The 19815-nt window shown below is 40.7% G+C and overlaps 1 protein-coding gene across 1 annotated transcript in view; it reads right to left on the bottom strand.

Annotated features, from left to right (window-relative positions):
- The window catches only part of ASPSCR1 (ASPSCR1 tether for SLC2A4, UBX domain containing), a 46139-nt gene extending 26324 nt beyond the window's left edge, over positions 1 to 19815 (bottom strand). Inside the window, exons 1-9 of the mRNA XM_072403392.1 lie at positions 19699 to 19815; positions 12941 to 12996; positions 12382 to 12496; positions 10829 to 10932; positions 9658 to 9718; positions 8750 to 8823; positions 7485 to 7944; positions 6043 to 6182; positions 4335 to 4416 (exon numbers count right to left, since the gene is read on the bottom strand). Coding sequence (XP_072259493.1) covers positions 4335 to 4416; positions 6043 to 6182; positions 7485 to 7944; positions 8750 to 8823; positions 9658 to 9718; positions 10829 to 10932; positions 12382 to 12496; positions 12941 to 12996; positions 19699 to 19788 — 1182 coding nt within the window. The 5' untranslated portion in view covers positions 19789 to 19815. The remainder of the gene's footprint in view (positions 1 to 4334; positions 4417 to 6042; positions 6183 to 7484; positions 7945 to 8749; positions 8824 to 9657; positions 9719 to 10828; positions 10933 to 12381; positions 12497 to 12940; positions 12997 to 19698) is intronic.

Consider the following 19815-nt stretch of genomic DNA (forward strand, 5'->3'; position numbering starts at 1 on the left):
GATCCAATTACTATGATCACTGACAAGACTAGAAAAAAGGCCATGTTTAAATAATGAGGTTTACTTTTCTACTGACGCCAGTGGAAGAATATGATCCTTGATCCCACACGTCATAATTATCTGTTACTTAGTGGGTCACTAACCTGGAACAAGTACACAACCCAATGCCAGAAGATCTAATATGCAGATCTATAACTATATATCAGTGGACCCCATAGTAACCATTCCCCTGCTTTCTCCAAGATAAATATTGCCTTGTCGTCGAAGCTCATCCACCATCCTCCAAGTTCCACCATCTCTGGAAAGACTGGCTGCTGTATTGTCTTCTTGGCTCTGTTACAAGAGAGGCCGGGGAGGCCGTGTAGAGATGCTGTGACATTGGAACATCCACCGGCACACCCCTGAACTCAAATTTGAAGATTTGCTGTCTTATAGGGAACATCTAAAACAGTATTCTCTCCAGAAATTTTTTTCAGCTAGGTGGGAAAAAGCTGTAGGCGGGTGGTGGCCCCTGCATTGCGACAACTTCAGTAACCACCCAAAAATAGCCGGGTGGTTACTGAAAAGATCTGGGTGGTGCACCTGGCTAAAAGGGGCTAGGGAGAACACTGAAAAAAATGTAACTGTGCCTAAGTAGTACTCTATAAGGCTACCTACACACGTCAGATAATTCTCATCCGATAATCGCCTCAGGGCTGATTATCAGACGAGAATTTGGCGTGTCTATGGCACTCGTCGTCCAGATGACCGTCCTGGCGGATCCACGGACGAGGAATGATCCTAATGAAAGTGAAGGGGAGAGAGGACAGCGGGGTGCCACTCCGTCCTTCTTCCCTTTCCAAAGAGAAGAATGGCACTGCATCATGCAGTCTTTTGTCGTTGGAAAGGATTGTGAAAGATCTTTTCCAATGACAATTATTGCACGTGTGTACGCAGCCTAAGATTTACCTGTTCTTCAACAGCTACTGAACAATCGCCATGTATATTCTGTGCCTAGGCATTTCTGTCTTTTGAGCTGTGTGTGTCTCACTGTAGAATCATCCAAGGACAATTTGTCCAACCAACATGACCAGAGAGGTTACAATAGTTCTGCATCCAGCATATCTCAAGCGAGGCTGACATATGCTGCTGACATACCTTTCAGCCTTTATCATTACTCATAAATATTATTTATAGTACAGAACCCAGCGTACCATCAGAAAGATGTCTTGAAACTAATTTAGCAGCACAGGCACAAAACGTAGAATTGTTTCTAATTAAAGACCACAGGATTTACTTAAAAACCGGACTGCACAGACCCTTCCTTCTAGCAGCCCCTTTTTGCACTGATCTCCTAAAATAACCCTATTCTACACAATGTTTTTCCCTATTTAGCAGTAAAGATGTTAGCAACAGCCATAATTATGGGAAACGGAATGATAATACAAAAAGGTTTTAACAAGACAAGATCAAAGTGATTTTGTGGAGGAAATAGTCATTTCTCAGGATTAAAGCCTCACTTTGATAACTCCTGAAAGAGCTAAATTTAAAATGCCGTGTGTCTGATCACGTGGCAATTCTTCCTCTGTACTAAAAAGGGTAAACCTAAAATGCCACTTCATACTTTGAAAAAACAAAGTTACTTTCACATACACAAACACCTTTAAAAGAAACCCCTCATGATGGGTTTTACCGATAACTTGTTTGCATTTGACCCTACCAGCAGCAAATGTATTGTCTCTTTCCTGTCACTTGGCCATGAAAAACACCCAGCACTTCAGCCTACAAGAATAACTGGCCTCCCATGTGACAGCGCTGGTGCATGATGATTGGCCACTCAGCCAGCTCTGTCACATGGGGGTATAGAGAGGGTCCTAAGCCCAAATTCCCAACTTTCATAAAGTTTACTCTCTGTGTATCAGAGTACAAGGCAAGGGAACGAAGGCAAAAAAAATCATCCACATAAGGTGGTCTCTGGGTTTCTAAGTGTCTGGGCCTTATTATTACCCATTTAAATTGCCCTGCAAGTTAGACCTAAGTGGAGCAACAAAACAGAGGCTTTCAATCAGCAGGCAAATCGGAGACAGCTCTAGCTTTACCTTACAAGAGGGTGTCATACCTATGCACCCAGACCAGTGCTTCAACACAAACCAATGATCCTCCTATGTAACATGCTGGCAAGAGACTGGCTTTTCTACTCAGTCTATAGGTGTTTACATATGTCAGATGTTGTACACCTTTCATGCGAGACCCAAGTGTGGAGGATGGATGGACCCATGGATTTCATGAAGGACCTGAAGAAGTTTATTGTGCCTAAGCAGTGCTCATAAAAATTACCCTTTTTATCCTGAAAAGCAGTTATCCTGGTTTGTAAGGTAAGGAGTGAGCATTTTAGCTGTATATCTGCAGTGTAAGATCTAACTGATGCTCAATAATTGTTGGATTTAATATTTTGTGATCTTTTTGGGCAATAGTTTTCATTCTGCTCTCCCTGTTCTTCCGTGCCCTGCTGTGTTCTCTAGATTAGAAAAAAATAGTTATCATTTGTGATGGTTGTTTAGTGATCTGGTGGGACAGCTGACGCTAGATATTCAGCCAAGATGAACGATTGTCTCAGGTGATGACAATATAATGTCTGTATGCAGATTAAGGTTTTATGACAGTTGATGGAGTGGGATTTGGTGCTGACATGACTGTGCTGATCACCGTTTTCCTTGCTGTAGACTTTGACATGAGAAAGAAAAGCCCTGCCTTCATCAAGAGAGTTTGCATGGACAGAAGAGAAGAACATTTTAAGTCAGTAAATGGGAAAAATTAGCTGTAGTAGCTTTGCAATACTTGTTACTATGTTCCCCACCTCTTAAGATTGTTAGCTCTTTTGGCAGGGTCCTCTCCTCCTCCTGGTCATTGTTTGTATATGTCTGTCATTTGCTACCCCTATATATTGTGCAGTCGCTTTATAAATCCAGTTTACTAACTATAAATAAAATAGTTCTGTGCCCTCTGTTTGCCTATTTTGGCCAAAGCTTCCAGAGTTTGGTTCCTATTTAAGCACAACAGCATAAGAGAAACAAAATTGATTCCCCCACACTGGGTTAGCATTCAGAAAGTAGCACAGTTTTGTCAAGTCATTCCCATTTTGGCAAATATTTCAAACAGGCTGCTTCATGTGTCTTTCCTTGTACCCTGGACGGAGCTCAGAAAGGCTGCGGAGAAGGTGAAAGGAGTGATCGCTGTAATGACACATATGTTCTGTTTACATGAGCTGCCGCTGGAAAGCACAGGTCACACTGCTGTATTCCGAATGGAAAAACAGAAGTCCTAACTCTCTTTCTTTAAACACAGGCTGCTTATTGATACAGGGATCAATAATCCCTGGGGTAATTACATTTTCTTAGTCATTTCCTCTATGGTGGAAAGAATTAGGAATCACCTGTTTTGCTTTTAAAGTTGAACTCTAAGCAAACAGCTAAATACACATGAAATGCACCGGTGAGCTCAGCAATACTAAAAGTGGATGACCATGGAGGAACACTGTGGTGGATGAGCATGGAATTCTTCCCATGCTTAAGAAAGAAGCCTTCACAACATTAAACCAAATCAAGAACATTCCCCAAAAGGTCGTTGTATCACTGGTAAAGTTTACAAACAACAGAAGACTTTGTGAAAGAGCAAAAGAGGGGGCTTATTTTTCTATTCCAAGTCAATCGTCTCAACCCAACTGATGTCCTAATTTAGTATTCACAGTTCTTTCTTTAAAAAAAACTCAATTATAGATTAATGAATAGATGACACAATATTAAAATGTGTTTTCTAAATCTGGAGCATCTTGGAGTTTACCTAATCACCTACAATGTTAACTTGAGGGCCTACAGTGAAAATGGAACTGCTCTGATCAGAGGCTCACTTGCCTACATTTCACAGGGTGCATTGCTTTGTTCCCCCTTTGTTTTATACTTCATGGACATCACTAAATACAACAGAAAAACAAGCACATGCACAGTAAACATCTCAAGAAAAAGTGAACATTAACTATCCGACAGCATGAACAGAAATGATTGTGCTGTTCAGGTTGACAGCCAAGCAAACTCCTATGACCATTCAAGAGCTCAAGAGTCTTCAGACCTTTTTCTAAGTTGTCTGAATCAAAAGACTCCCAAAAAGCTAATTTCCTCTGTTGGTGTTGACAGATGAAAGCTGTTATCTGCATTATCCTCCCACACTTGTTCTTTTGGATAATGTATCTACATAAGTGTCCTGCCAATTTCCTCACTCATCCTTAAATGAGTTTTAGATAAGGAATGTAAATAGCAGCAAGAAATAATCCTTGGATGTGCCAGGTATCAGATTCCTACCTTTGGATATCTCTCCAGTTTTTCCTTCAGCTGTGCTTCCCTTAAAGCTTTAGTCATTAGCGGTGCTTCCTCCAGACGATGTCTGAGGAGAGAACATAGGAAGAGATAAAACAGTTTCAAATGAACACTTTGTGGCCTTAACGCATCCACAGTAAAAATATTTGCATAGCCAAATTATTTCTAAATCTCCCCATACAGTTTGTTCCAGTGAAGACAATAACAATGAATGTTTATTTGCTCTACTTTGGTCTGTTAAATATATCATGAAAAATCTGATTGCTTAGTGTGTGTTAACCCTGCCAAAAGTCTTCTCAGCACTTTTTTCTGCATTGTTATCAGTTATATTGTTACAAGGAGTACAGGACTCTATATGTAGAAGTTCCTGGTAATCCTTAAGCTGCGTACACACTTCCAATTTTTGTCGTTGGAAAGGATCTTTCACGATCCTTTCCAACGACAAGGGAGTGCACGATGCATGAACGGTGCTGTACATACAGCACCGTTCATGCTCTATGGAGAGGGGAGGGGGAGAGCGACGGAGCGGCACCCTGCTGCGCGCTCTCCCCTTCCCTTTCATTAGGATCGGCTGTCGTCCATCGTCCGTGGATCCGGCAGGTCGGTCGTCCGGACGATGGACGACACCGACTGTACACACGCCAGATTTTCGCCCGATAATTGGCCGATGCCGATTATCGGGCGATAAAAATCTGACGTGTGTACGTAGCTTTAGGCAAGGTACTCAAGTGCAATATTTGTCGTTGGAACGGATCTTTAATGAACCTTTCCAATGGCAAAAGACTGCACGATGCATGAACTAGTGCTGTACATACACAGCCGTTCTGCTCTGTGGAGAGGGGAGAGGAAGAGCGACAGGGGAGCAGCCCACTGCGCTCTCTCCCCTTCATTTATGTTGGGATTGTTGGTCGTCCTTGGATCCGCTGGGACGATCTACGGAACTACAGACTACGAGCGCTGTACACACGCCAAATTCTCATCCGATATCAGCCCTGAGGCGATTATCGGACAACAATCATCTGACGTGTTTACTTACTGTTGCCTAATACAGTGCAGAGATTAAATCCCGTCATCCAAGGACTAAGGCTACTTACACGTCAGATGATACCCATCCGATAGTCGACTCAGGGTTGACAGTGGACAATATTCTGGAGTGTGTACAGCGCTCAACATCCGTTGTTCCGACAACCGTTCCAGCAGATCCAAGGATGAAGAATGATCGTAACATAAATGAATGGGAGAGCGCGCAGCGGTGCCCCTCCGTCATTCTCCCCTCTCAATAGAGTAGAATGACGCTGTATTTACAGCGCATGTGCATGCATCGTGTAGTCTTGTTTCATTGGAAAGGATCATGAAAGATCGGTTCCAATGACAATTATTGCACTTGTGTACCCAGCCTAAAAGAATGTTACTGCCAGATTTACCAGGTAAAAATTAGGGAAAAACAAAAAAATGTAAACTAATGGAAAATCAGCACATGCCACGATCAACAAGTTTTTATTAAACAAGCTGCCAAGGTGATCTTAAACTTTAACATGCTTTCTGGTTTCAAGATTATTATGTTCCTGGATTCTACATCATTTTGTCCACCTCTGCATTACTTCATCAATCAGATACCAAAGGCTCACACACCCATCCAACAGAAAACATGTACTGAAAAAAACAAAATGGATCTGCAAAGCAAGTGTTTTACCTTTCGTTTTTGAGTTCTGCAAACCTTCTTCTCACATCATCTACTGTGAGCTCAAAAAAATCTTCAGGTAGATCCTCATTGTTGGCACGTACGTTTTGTTCCAAATCCAGGTGGCACACAATGGGCTCTCTGTCAAGAGGCTAAAAGGCAAAACATCAAAATACATTTGTTATTTAGCAAGAAAGCACAGATGCTTTGTTATTTAGAAAGACCTTACAGATGCTCATGCATTGGGGACATGATTTTGACCCTAACAATGAGAACAATGATTCTACATTTTTTGACAGGTACTATTCAAAGCATGTTGTGTGATGTCCTTAGTACTACATGAAAAGTTCACAAGCGGAACAATGGAGGAGAGCTGCCTTTCTAAAAAAGTAAAGGTTGTGCAACCCAGAAGACAGGTTGTTCATTAAACCATTTAATGTACTGAACAACCAATGAACAGATACAAAAGAGTAAATAAAGGTCACTGACTCTAAATGAAAAAATAACGAGGGACCCCTTACATTACACCAAAGTATTGCAGTTCAAGTGCCTATTATTATTATTATTCAACAAAAATCTTACCCCATCATTATATGTACACCTAAGGCTCTATTTATAAAGCAGTGAATTAGGAATTCACTGAACATTCTTGGGACCATGTGTTTCAATTGCAGTAATTTAATGTTTTAGTAAAAGTCACTTTCAATGCTTTATAAATGGACCTCAAATGTGTTTTAAGCATACTATTTAATGTGTTGAAGTCCAAAAGCACCAGAGATTGCTGTTGGGTGTTGGCGTTTTGAATATGATTTTACCAGGCCCAGCAGACTCAGACCGAAGGGATAGTCTAAATTAGGTACCCCTGCTTCAGCAGCTACAGGACGAGAAGAAAGTGTAAAGCAATTGGACCACAGAAGAAGAAGGGGAAAAGAAAAGCTGCAGGAACCGTCTCTTTTTTGAGCGGTCCAGTTCTATAGGAGATCCCCCTACCTCCAGCACCCCTGTCGTAATTTTCACAGACCAGGAGGTTTTTTCTGCAGATGCTTTGCCATTTTACAGGGAAGCCATCTAATATTGAAACATATAAACAAATGTTCCCCCCACAGAAATCAATGAGATTTTTCTACATGTGCACAGACGAAGCAGCTGTCCATATACATTTTTTCAGCTCTCACCAGTTTGAGCACTGAAGATTGGGCAGAAGAAGAAAATCTAAGTGCCAGGAAAGGGTCAGACAATAAAGAACCATACCTGTATCTTTTATTGCTTTTGTCTAGCCTTCCTAAGAATCTTTTTGGTATTTTACATCATGCCCTCTTAAGGTATAAAAAAAATACAGTGTTTAATGTAAAGGAATGAAATGCCAATTTGTTATTTACACAACCAGCAAAGTAGAGAAAGTTAATGGGACCCTATAGATCTAGAAGTAGCTCTGTTGGTATTCCACAGCTTACCTCTGACTGACTGTCCTCTGGATCAGGCTTTGATTTCTTTGGCCTAGAATGTTCTGGACTGTGTAAAGGATCATGGGCACTGGCAGACTGCAGATCGTCATCAACTGAAGCTGCGGGAACATTGGCACCACCTAGACGGTGGCCTCCGCCTTGGAATGGGACAAAGGAAGTCACCTGAGATTGAGCAGGAGCTTTTGGCTTGACACTGTACACACTGGACTGTTCTTTCTCCACAAAGGAAACAGTTGGTTTAGGTTCAACGTCTTGGGGTTCTTCCTTCTTCATAGCATTAAAGGACATCCTCTCTTCTTGGAATGCTACAGGTTCTTTCTTCACATCTTCTGTTGCTGGAGGACTTTTTGATTCTTCCTTGAGGCCCGAATCCCTCTCTCTTTTTGTGTCCTCCTTTGTACTTGGAAGCTGTTTGCTCAAAGATGTGTCCTGGTTTCTTAGTACAAACCTTGTGAATGAGATGAATAGATAACATGCTTTATTACAACAGGGTTTCACAGTTATAAAATGGTAGAAGCATAAAGTGTGCGTTGTACAGCAAGCAATTAGATTTTTCCTGAGCTACAAAAAATTGCTAGAGGCTTAATGGAAATACTAAAGAGAACTGTATCTTTTAATAACTGCCTGAACATAAACCCTAAAGAGGAACCTTCAGTCTCCCACAATTATGCAGGCTCCTTACTCATTTTGAAATTGCTTACTGTAATTTTAAATTACCTTGTGAATTTCTCAAACTGTGCTTTAGAAGCTACACCAAATCATATTAAGTCTACCTAATTTCCTAGCTGGAAGACATATAGCATCATTGATCCATTTCCTCTCTGGCTTCCCTGTATCTAGTCAACCCCTTTCCATTTACTGTTTTTCAAATCTTTCAATCATGGATGATTAACAGCTTATGTGGACATTACTACAGCTTCCTGTTTTCATATTCATATGAAGATATGTTTCCATATCCTTTTCTGCTCTGAAGGAAAAGATGTCTCCATATTTGATTGATTTTTTAAACAGTTTTAGAAAATTACAATGTCTAGAATGAAATAGAATTTTATTTAGTTTTAATATAATTAATTTAATAAAGTGCTGATGATTTTTCTTTCAATAATTTTAGCAATAATTTAATAATTCTTTTAAGTTCCTTTAATAGTTTTTGGCATGTTCATTAGGGACAAATGAGGGAAAAAAGTAAAATATACAAAGAAAAAACGTTGGTTTAGTTTTAATGAAAGTGGAATAAACTCTTTCTAACTGACCTTATTATGGCACTTCCACCTGTCAGTCCCAAAGATTGAAGAGTTGTTTGTTTCAGATGTGATTCACCAGATACCTAAGAAACAAGATCTGATTAATTATTGGACTAAGGCTACATACACATGTCAAATGTCTCTCGTCTGATAATCGCCCCAGGGCTAATATCGGACAATTTTTGTTAACAGTGTATTTATCTGGGTGCTATAGATTAGTTTTAAAGAGTGATCAAATAATCCTTCTTTGTTACCAGTTTAATTTAAATGGTGTTGAATTCCTTATTGCCTATTACTTAAGATGCCCACAATTACTCCACCAATGTTACTGTAACCAAAACTAACATACCGCCCTTATGGCTGTGGCGGGTGGGTACAGCTGTGAAGTCAAACACAAACGTTATACTATTTGAGTTCCCAAGAGATATAAAAATCTGATGAGTAAACATAACAGATTTGGGTGGCCTGACTATAAAAATGGAAGCTGCCACTTACATACAACTGCACGTTAAAGAAAAACTCTGCTTTAACGAAAAAACACTGCAAAAAAAATTCACCCATAAAAAAATTGGCACTCTATACTCTGCACGTATACTGTACATTGGTGTGATTCAACCACCCAGAATCTATTCAAAATTAAAACACCCCATTTGGGTGGCCCATTTAGGAAAACTACTGGATACATAGACTATAATGTCACACCTCAGTGAAGTAATTTGTATTTTTTTAAACCCACTTAAAGGTGAACTTTTATTGCCACATCAAAGCGTGCAGGTGGCGGTCTTTGCGTCCACTCTGATGCATCAGTCGCTGAGTTCTAAGGGACGTAAAGAGGTGCGAGCTGGAAGCACCGGAGCCAATGAATCATTAACGAGCTGTCTGGATTACAGAATTCGCTGCTCTGTGCATTGCCTTACCTCATCTCGCATATAAATGCATACGGCGACGCTTCCAGGAGGAACCTCGTCCAAACACACCCTGCAAAACACAAACAGCCGTAAACCTCAAAACACAGACAGCATCACTTCATTTGTGCAACTTAGAGCCAGCAACATTAAAAAAATACTGGACAAAATATCAAGCTTATTCAATAGGGCCATGCAAAGAGTTTGTGGAAGGTATGGTTAACCACAAGAACCAATCAGAATTCAACATTGGTAAGATCAATGAGCATTTTCGGAGGAAATAAAAAAATGGTCTGTCACATTACCATATCTGTTGTGCTTTAAAGATTACACAGAACCATTCATTGGTTTAGTCCCCCAAAGGGAGCTGGTAATCTACTATTCCCAATACAAGACCAGGCATGTTAGAAGACAAATCTTCCAAAATGTTAGTTAGTTGTGGGAGGAATCACACACATCCACAGGAAGGGCATTCAAACTCCATCCAGATAGAATTCCAGGTAAGACTGAAACCCAGCGGCTAAAAAAATTAACCATTTAGGCCTATGTCACACTAGTGATGCTGTCACTGGCCTATAGTTTTACTTTAAAGTATATTTAAAACTACCATCTAAGTTATGCTGGGGAACTCATTGGATGGTTTACCCTCATCTGTTCTGTTATGGATTTACCATAACTTTCTGTTACACTGATAATACCCTCCCAGGTAAACAGACTCAATGCCTCCAAAATCTATCCAAAACTACAAAAAAATTTTGGGATTGGATGCCACTTTCATTATAATGCACTAAAGATCCATTTACAAAACATTGATCCTGCATCTACCCGTTTTAACAAAACACTTTTTTTTTGCTATTCTCTCTTTATATTATGATTATTTAACATGAAAATGATATGAAGGCTCGATTAGGGTTCTTCCATAAGTGGGAAAGACTTTGAAACGGAGCCTCCTTCTGAACTGCATAGGTTAAAATTCCACTTTTGTTCAGGGGAAACATCTCGGATACTCTGGGTTGTGAGTGGGCTGCCGGTATCCTTACTTACAATGCAGAACTGTTGAACCTGCATTGTACATAATGATATCAGAGAGCCTGTGACTGCCTGAGCTCTGGGGAGAGGAAAGTTCTGGTAACTGCTAACAACACTAATAAAATACCGACGATATAAAGTTATTGGATCTTACTTAGTTTTAGGGAAAGAGACCAGGACATCCCAAAGCGTCTTACTGCATTGAAACTCATCCTGCAACCTCGTCCCATCTTCCAATTGCAAGGCTACCCGAACTTTCTAAAAGAGAACAGAAGTCAAAAGTGTTATTTCATTTGGCCCATTTAGGATTGTGTGCTAAACTTGCCTGTGCCCTTCACAACAACCGGTCCTCTGTTCAGACAGTTGGAAAGAGAATGTTTATTTGTAGTTACAGGGAACACGAGTGGTTTGATTCAGCACATTTTGGCTTATCCAATAAAACAGTTTACAAAAGATAAAAGTAGTTTTATAAGTGTGTGTATTGCACCCAGACTTTACAGAAGGCACCTCAAAGTTCCCAACACACATATTTTGTTTATTTTCGCAAATGCCATTGGAGCTCTAAGAACCTGCACACTATCATGAAAAACTCCCAACAAAAGCTTGGATGCTTTGAATCTTGCCGGACACTTCTGCTATTTTATTGGCCACAACAGGTAGAGCCAGCTGGGAGTTTGGAAGCGCTGGTAAACACATGACAATATGGAATGTAGTTAAAGTTGGGTAACAAAACTCCTTAGATTTTAAAGCTCCTAGCTTGCCATATGTGAAAATAACTGCAATTTTGCTTTTAATCGTTAAATCTTAGGGATAAATTATTTTATGCTGTTTATATGCTCAAGAATCAGTACTGAACCCAACTGCACTTTCATTTGTCAAATTCCTCGAAATTTTAACAAAAGTTACAAAAATGTATCCAAATTTTGTGTTTATAAAGTCTTAAACACTAAAAATATTTGCTGCGCACAAAATTAATTTCATGCAAGATGGAAGAACTCCTGGAGCACTAAGAGTTACCTAAGACACGGCACAGCAGATATTGCTGGCTTTCCTAATCAAAACTTAAAATCGAGCGGTTTAATAAGGGAGTCATACGTTTAGCGTATGGGTGGTTTTCTTTAGCAAAGAAAAGATAGCCAACTACGTGAAAAGGTGAAAAGAACATTGTTTGACCAGTTTGGTATAGCGGAATTTTAAAGGCCTTTCCAGAGCCCTTTTGCCAACCCAACTGAATAGTTTGGGATGACTTGGAAGCTGACTGTGACTTCTCATTCAACATCAGCACTTGACCTTAACCTCACAAATGATCTTTGATGAATGAGTACAAACTTCCACAGGCACCAAAACCTTGCAGAATACTTTTGAGAAGAATGGAGGCTGTTATAGGCAGAAAGTGGGGGCCAACTTTATAATAATGTCTATGGTTTTTGAATGTGATGCTTAGCTCAAATAGGTGTGATAGGCAAGTCAATTCCCTAAAGTAAATTATTATTATTACAAATATCTCCATGGTCAAGAAAGGCAGGATGGATGTACTGATTATCTGCACATTTTCTCTGATGTAGGGGGAAAGCCTCTCAGCAGGGGTCACACAATATTTAAGTGCTAAATCAATCCAAGAAGAGATTATCAACACAATCTGCATTTTTTATCACAAACATTCTTTTTCACAGACAGAATACTTTGTAGCATGCAAAGACTCCTCACCGAACAGTCAGCTCCAGTTCGCTGCGTGGAGCAGCTCACCATCTCCAGTTTGGCATTGTTGGGAAGGTTTGCAAATCGCCATTGAAGAGACAGATCTAAAACTGTCCTCTGAAATCTAAAAAGAATTGGTTTCATTTATTGGTAATAATTTTTTTACATAGTATTTTTGTATAACCAACATATTACGCAGCACTTCACAAAGCCCATAGTCAGGTCACTAGCTGTCCCTCAGAGGGGCTCACAATCTACTCGTGTCCTTACCATAGTCATATGTCAGTAATACAGTCTAAGGTCAATTTGGGGGGGGGGAGCCAGTTAACCTAACTGCATGTTTTTGGAATGTTGGAGGAAGCCAGAGTACCAGGAGGAAACTGACACAATTACAAAGAGAACCCGCAAACTCCATGCAGATAGTGTCCAGGCCTAGATGCAAACCTGCGACCTAGCGCTGCAAAGGCCAGAATGCTAACCACTGAGCCACCATGCTGTCCCATTATGGTAACATGTTAAGATGGTGTTACAAGTAAGCAAACTGAACAAAACAAAAATGTAAACTCACTTTAAGTTATACTCTCTGGGGTTGAAATTCTGTTTCTTGCAGACCTCTTCCAGTACCTTAAAAAAAAAAACACAGAGGCCAAACATAACTTATCTGCAACTCATCAAAAACGGAAGATTACTTATTGCTAAAAGGAAGCAAAAGGATGACTCTGAATTAATCATATGGGCAATTACCAAATATTGGTAAAACCTCTGTGAGTGAGAAAGTACTTCCAAACAGAGATATTTATTGAATGAATAACAGTAATTGAAGCAGCACATCATCAGCGTTGATCATTTTGGAAAGACTAAAGACAAATACTTACAACATCAATCAAGTGCAATCAAGCGCTGGTTTCTGGCCATACAGTGATACAACCACTGAATAATAAGTTGACAAAGTCTTCAAGGATAACTTGGCATGTACTGCCAAGGGAGAGCACACAATTCCATGGGACATGCAGTTACCTAACCCTGCTAAATACAATGTGTAGAACTACAGAACTCAGCATGTCTGAGCAGGTACTTACAGTTTAGGAATAACATATTACCAGTGATGTTCCTCTGAATACAGTTGTTATGTAACTACATAGCTGCAGGCTTTGAACCATATTCTTCTTATTTTAAAGAATTGCAAGATACTTTTGACATTATCATTGTTTTCTGCAGTATCTTGGACAATGTGATAACATATATGGCTCACAGGAACCTATTTTTTTAGTATTAAGCTATTAAACGATTAGTTCCTCTTTCAGTTTTTAGTTTACTATCAAATGAGCTCACAATCTAATGTCCCTACCATAGTCATATGTCTTTAATACAGTCTAAGGTCAATTTTGGGGGGGAAGCCAAATAACCTAACCGTATGTTTTTGGAATGTGGGAGGAAACTGGGGTACCCAGAGAAAACCCACACAAACACAGGGAGAACCTGAAAACTCCATGCAGATAGTGTCCTGGCCGAGATTCAAACCTGAGACCCGGCGCTGCAAAGGCCGGAGTGCTAAGCCACCGTGCTGCCTAGAGCTCCCTTCTCTACAATTCATTATTAGTGCTCTCAATGGAAGGGAAAGTGATAAGGAATCCCATATTTTACATGTGTCATTAACACAGTACTAAAAATTTAAAGTGGGGACACCGAGAACAAAGAAAAATATGACCAATGTGGTAACAATTCCTTTCACTTTAAAGTTTTAAAAAGTTTTACTTGATGGCTGCACTTGTCTTCATTTGTAACAGCAGTCCTAGATGCTCAATATTACATACACTTTAACACGGAGGGCAAGTTCAGTTGGCTGTGTGTTGTGTTACAGCAGTCCATTTATTGAAACGGGCTGCCCAGTGCACCACAAGATGTAAGAAAACCGTGCATGCAGCAACACACATAGCAATGTTGTACTTCAAAGATGCATTTGGGGTGCCGTTAATGATAATTAACAACACAGCACACACAGATACATATTGTAAATATCCTGAGCTGCATAGATACGATTGTTCCAACGTAACACTCAGAGCAGGTTGTGAGTTTCCCCTTATTTTCCAACCAGCTGTCAAATCTTCCTTCGAATGAGTCTCTCAATTCTAAACTTTCCTGGCATTTGATAAAGGGTCACCTTAACCATTAAAAAAATAAAAAATGCACACTTGTCCCAGACCCAACAACAAACTCAACTATACTGGAGAAGCCAGCAATGCTATGCTGCCTGTAACTGTAATAGACACAGCATAGCCATATCTTTAAAGTGCCACCTATGTAGTGACATTGGCAGAGTCTGAAGGGAAGGACCAGACTACTAATTACAGGTAATCTCCAAGTTACATATGAGATAGGGAGTGTGGGTTTGTTCTTAGGTTGAATTTGTATGCAAGTCGGAACAGGTACATTATTTTAATAAGTGAAATTAGGACAGATGATTGTCTCAACATATTATTAGGCAGCGTGGTGTCAGTTACTGTATAAAATCCTCCCTTTGTGAGTTAATCACAAATAAAGCAAAAAAAAATCTTTATGAAGCCTAGAGATTCATTAACTTCTGGAGCAAGCTGTGCTTTGATATGGAAAAAGTAACAACTGCAGAGGTTTTCTTGGTCATTAAAGAGTTACAAGAGGCTGTAGAAAGAGCTCAGTCCTTAAAAAGGAACTATACTCAAATAAAAACAAAAAAAAAAAAAATACACTTTACATCAATCCCGCTGGGCAGTCCGGCATCTGGTCCTGCGTCGTCTCGGCATCCGTCCCAGAGCCGGCGCTCCAGGCGTTGCCCTCTTCGTTTCCCGACCCAGGCACGAGATCGGGTGATGTAGGATGAAAAAAAAAAATTGCCGATCTCACTTCGCATGTGGCGAATTTTTCTCTTTAAGCAAAAAGGTTTATTCTGCGCATGCCGGAGATGCTCAGAAGGAGCACCCAAGAGCCTCCCCAGATGCCTGACGTAGGTATCCCGGGAGGCTTTGCAGTCCCATTTTCAACAGGCCAAGAATTAGGGGGCGGAGTAGCTTTTTTTGTTTGTTTTTAGAAAAGGGTGTTGCGCCTAAAAAAAAAAAAAAAATGAATTTTTACCTTAAATAAAAGGGTTGTCTACCCTTTGGTGTAAACTGAAAATTCTGAGTTTAGGTACGCTTTAAGATCGCCCTCAACCTCAGCTGTATTTAGCAAAAGATTTCTTCTGCAAGTCACTCAAACCGCCCCCCATTAAACCTCCTAGGAGGTATTGGCATATCGGATGTCCTTAACTCAGGGACTACCTGTACAGTGATGGACTGAGGGACACTAGCTGGGTATACCGGGTTGTGAGATTCCATGACCACTGTCACAGAGACAGAACGCTAAGAGAAATGCCTATCTAATGTACAGCATTGTGTAATATGTAATAGTTTATTAATATTAATATTATTTAAATTTAAAATGTTGCAAGAACAGGAGGTAAGTTCAAATGGGGAGACCTGTTTCAATGATAGTTGTCCTACAAATGGAGAGATTATTTTAATTAAAGGAAATGTTTTCAATGGAACACAGACAGCAAAGTATACACTGACAGTTTTAACCCTTCAATGCTGCATCCAAAGATAATAAACAACGTGTTGTTGTGCACGGCATTGTTAGAATTGTGTACATTTTTTCATTCATTGTGGTACATTGGCAACTCATTTGTAATAAAAGGAATTCCGTAATACACAGCACGTCAATGTGAATTAACAAGCATTCTTGGTAAGACCCTCAAAGCATACTGGGCCCACACATGAGATATTTGTTCTTTTTCTTCCTATTTATAGAAATATATCTGCTCAGGAGCACAGTACAGATGATGTGGTCAGCAATAAGAAAGCATGCAGCTGCGTTCTGGTTTCAACGGCTGCGTTTCACAAGAATGACCAATGACATACACCTCTGCGTTTATCTCTGTGTCCCCAGTCCAAAAATCATCTAGGTATAAAGTGTAGTCACCTATCATTGGAAACGCCCACATTTAAATACAGAGCTGACCACCAATATAACATAAACATGTAAGGCATGACCCAAAGTGTGCAACAGCCCCTGTATTGTGACTCAACTCTTCAGTAACCACACAAGAACAGACGGGTGGTACCCGAAAAATGCCGGGTGATGTGCCCAACTAAAAGGGGCCGGGGTTAACACTGAAGTGAAAAGCACGCCCAGGAAGCTGCATGGGAAGCCTGTCCTGGCACGAGATTTTCATCTCCAATAACAACAAGTTATTGCCACCAGTGACTGACATCTAGTATCTGTACACAACCTCCCCACCAATCTAGTGATGAAAAGCAAGAGACAACGGGTAATTTATAACAACATTTATTTAGAAAAGAAGATACAACAAACCTGAAGGTAAAAAATTCTCCAAAAAAATAACAAAAAATACAAAGTTTTCCAATCTTTACATGCCACAGCCATTTACTCAAAATGCTGCCACTTCAATTTTAAATACAATTCCATACAATTTATTTGTTGGCTAAATCAAGGAAGAGTCTTTATTCATTTATGAAGCCACCTTGAAGAGATTTACCCTCACTTCCTGTTCCAATAACATTATCCTCCCCACCAAAAGAAATAGAAAACCCTCAATAGGTTATAGACCACAATATAAAAAAAATGATTAAAACTCTATGGTTCCCCTACTACAAAAGTGTGTTTATACCACAGTACGTGTGTTGGAGATTTTGTCATGCCTAAAATCCAAGTGGCAATGTTGTCACCAGGACAGGAAGTGAGAAAAGATCCCCCCAGTGGAGTTCTAGAAACCTGAAAGGGATTGTAAGCTTCTCTATCAGAACCATAAAGCCAGTGTCATTTAGCTGAAGATACAATTTAACTCAGAGTTTCCCAACCAGTGAAGGTTCCCTAAGGTTCCGGAGGTTGCTGGGGGTTACTGGAGCAATGAGCAGTTTGTGATTCTCAGGTCAGTGTAAGTGACTTCAATGATCTTTTGGCTATCTGTAATGGAGACATTTTCCCAATGGCCAGCAATGTAGGAAGCATTGTTCCTGCGGACCACCACACTAATATACTGTGAGCTGTGGATATGGTAACTATAGAAGGGGGGCTCTGAAGACCTGAAAGTTATTTCAATGGTTCACCCATATTAAAAAAAAGTTGAGAAACACTGATTAAACCCTTTCACTGCCATCATTGTATACATTGCTGTGTCAGCAGAGGCAGCACTGGAATGTAATTTAGTTTTTAGCCTCTTTACTTTTTTTTACATTTTTTTTTTACATTGCCCAGCTATATATTAGATGTGATAAGGGGCTCCTAAAGAAGCTCAGTCACTCTTAAATAGAGCAGCAGTCACAAACTAGTGGTCCACGGCTCTGGCCGGTGCGCCCCCGAGTGGGGTCAGGAGAAGGACCCCTGCTGGGAGGACACACAGGACAGAGCCGGAAACCATGACCCCTGTACTGATGGCAGGCTCAGGGCGGTGGGCTGGTTGTGTTTTTGGGGAAGTGGGTGGGGGTCCTGACATCATGATATCACTCTAGGGGAAGTTTCATCCTCTTTGAGTGACACACAGCTCCCGGCGCATACACGGTCCGGAGCCAGTAAATTTAGAGGTCCAAAGAGGTTGGCAATCACTTATATAGAGGACTAGATGAACTTTCTCTACTATTTGTCCTGGGCCTACCTGGTCCTCCACGGTGGGGAAATGGGAGCTTTTGATGGATCAGTGTTTCTCAATCAGGGTTCCTACAGAGGTTTCTAGGGGTCATTGAGCAATTTACACCTCTTAGATATCAATATTCTTTTTGGCTATGTGTAAGGGTGACATTCTTCCCAATGGTCAGCAATGTAAAAGGCATTCACCTACTCATCACCACACTAATATACTGTGAGCTGTGGATATATATTTATAGAAGGAGTTCGCTGAAGACCTGAAAGTTATCTCAAAGGTTACCCCATGTTAAAGTGAAACTAAACTGAAAAAAAAAATAAAAATTAAAAAAAATAAATCACACTTAGGCTAGGTACACATGTGCAATTGTTCTCGGCCGAAATCGGACGATCATCTTACCTGTGTACAGCACCCGTCGTCCATACAACTATCCTGGCAGATCCATGGACGATGGACGATCTTAATGGAAGTGAAGGGGGACAGAGCGCAATGGGGTGCCGCTCCGGCCTTCTTCCCATACAGCAGAATGGTGCTGTATGTACAGAGCTCGTTCATGAATCGTGCAGTCGTTAATCGTTGGAAGATCGTGAAAGATCCTTTCCAAGGACAATGATTGCACGTGTGTACATAGCCTTACCTTTAATCCTGCAGATCCCTCGATGGTGCTGGTCCTTTCCCCGAACTGGTCCCGCATCGTCCTGGAATTCCTCTTTGTCGACCAGGTGCCATTTTCTTCTTGGCACGTCACCTGACCTTGCACTGCGCAGGTGTAAAATTGGGTGACATAGCTGCTGTAAAGGGGGAAAAAGAAAAAAGAGCCGATCTCACTGCTCATGCGCGAGATCCACATATCTTTTCCTTGATAGAAAAAATTCTTCTGTGCATGTCCGGGATCATGGCATGCGCTGAAGAAGCACCCATGAGCCTCCTAGGATGCGTAACGTAGGTATCCCGGGAGGCTCTGCGCTTCCATTCAGTCGTGGCGTTGCACTTAAAAAATAAATAAATACATTTTCTCTTTACATATAAGAGTTGTCTAGCCTTTTATGTAAAGTGAAAATATTGAGCTTTAAAAAGGCCAAGATACACTGGGATAGAGAGTAAGCAGGATCTGACATCCTATCGCTGATCTCCCCTGCAAAGAATGAATCTAGGAGAGCACATCCTAGGCAATGTGCAAGTGACTGTCTTGATTGATGAACATCAGATGACGGACCATTGGGCACACTTCAGATTTTCACCCAAGAGAGTACTTGTCTCTATTCATACCAAACATTCAGAAAGCTTCAGGGCTGTCCCTTTATTTTTTCTTTACAGAGATCCTATCATGTAGACTTTATGCTATCTCATTGGAAGTTTGTAAGTCCCTTTGTGATAGCAATAAAGTTTTATTAAAAAAAAATGTTAAAAATATTAAAGTTTAATAATACAAACGTAAAAACAATAGAATATAAACATATGTATAAACACAGCCACAATGTGTTCTCTCCAATCTCAAGAACACAGAACATCTGGAGGCCCCGTAACATTTACATGAGCAGCCAGAAACCACCGAGGCCTATGACAGTGCTAGTTACTCCCTGCTGGTGAGTACAGGGTGCGACTACCCGGCAGAGGTGGTGTGTCCTCTACCCTCCCCCAGCTCCCCCCACCTGTAACAGAGGGGTCCCGGCTGTCACTTTCACCACCTGCCGCCTTCCATTAGGAGCCAACACCGTCACCCCGGCACCGCTAGCCGCCATGATGGCTGACGCTGCGGAAGCTTTCAA

Source organism: Pyxicephalus adspersus, chromosome 3 (genome assembly GCF_032062135.1).
Source record: "Pyxicephalus adspersus chromosome 3, UCB_Pads_2.0, whole genome shotgun sequence".
In the NCBI taxonomy this organism is placed as follows: domain Eukaryota; kingdom Metazoa; phylum Chordata; class Amphibia; order Anura; family Pyxicephalidae; genus Pyxicephalus; species Pyxicephalus adspersus.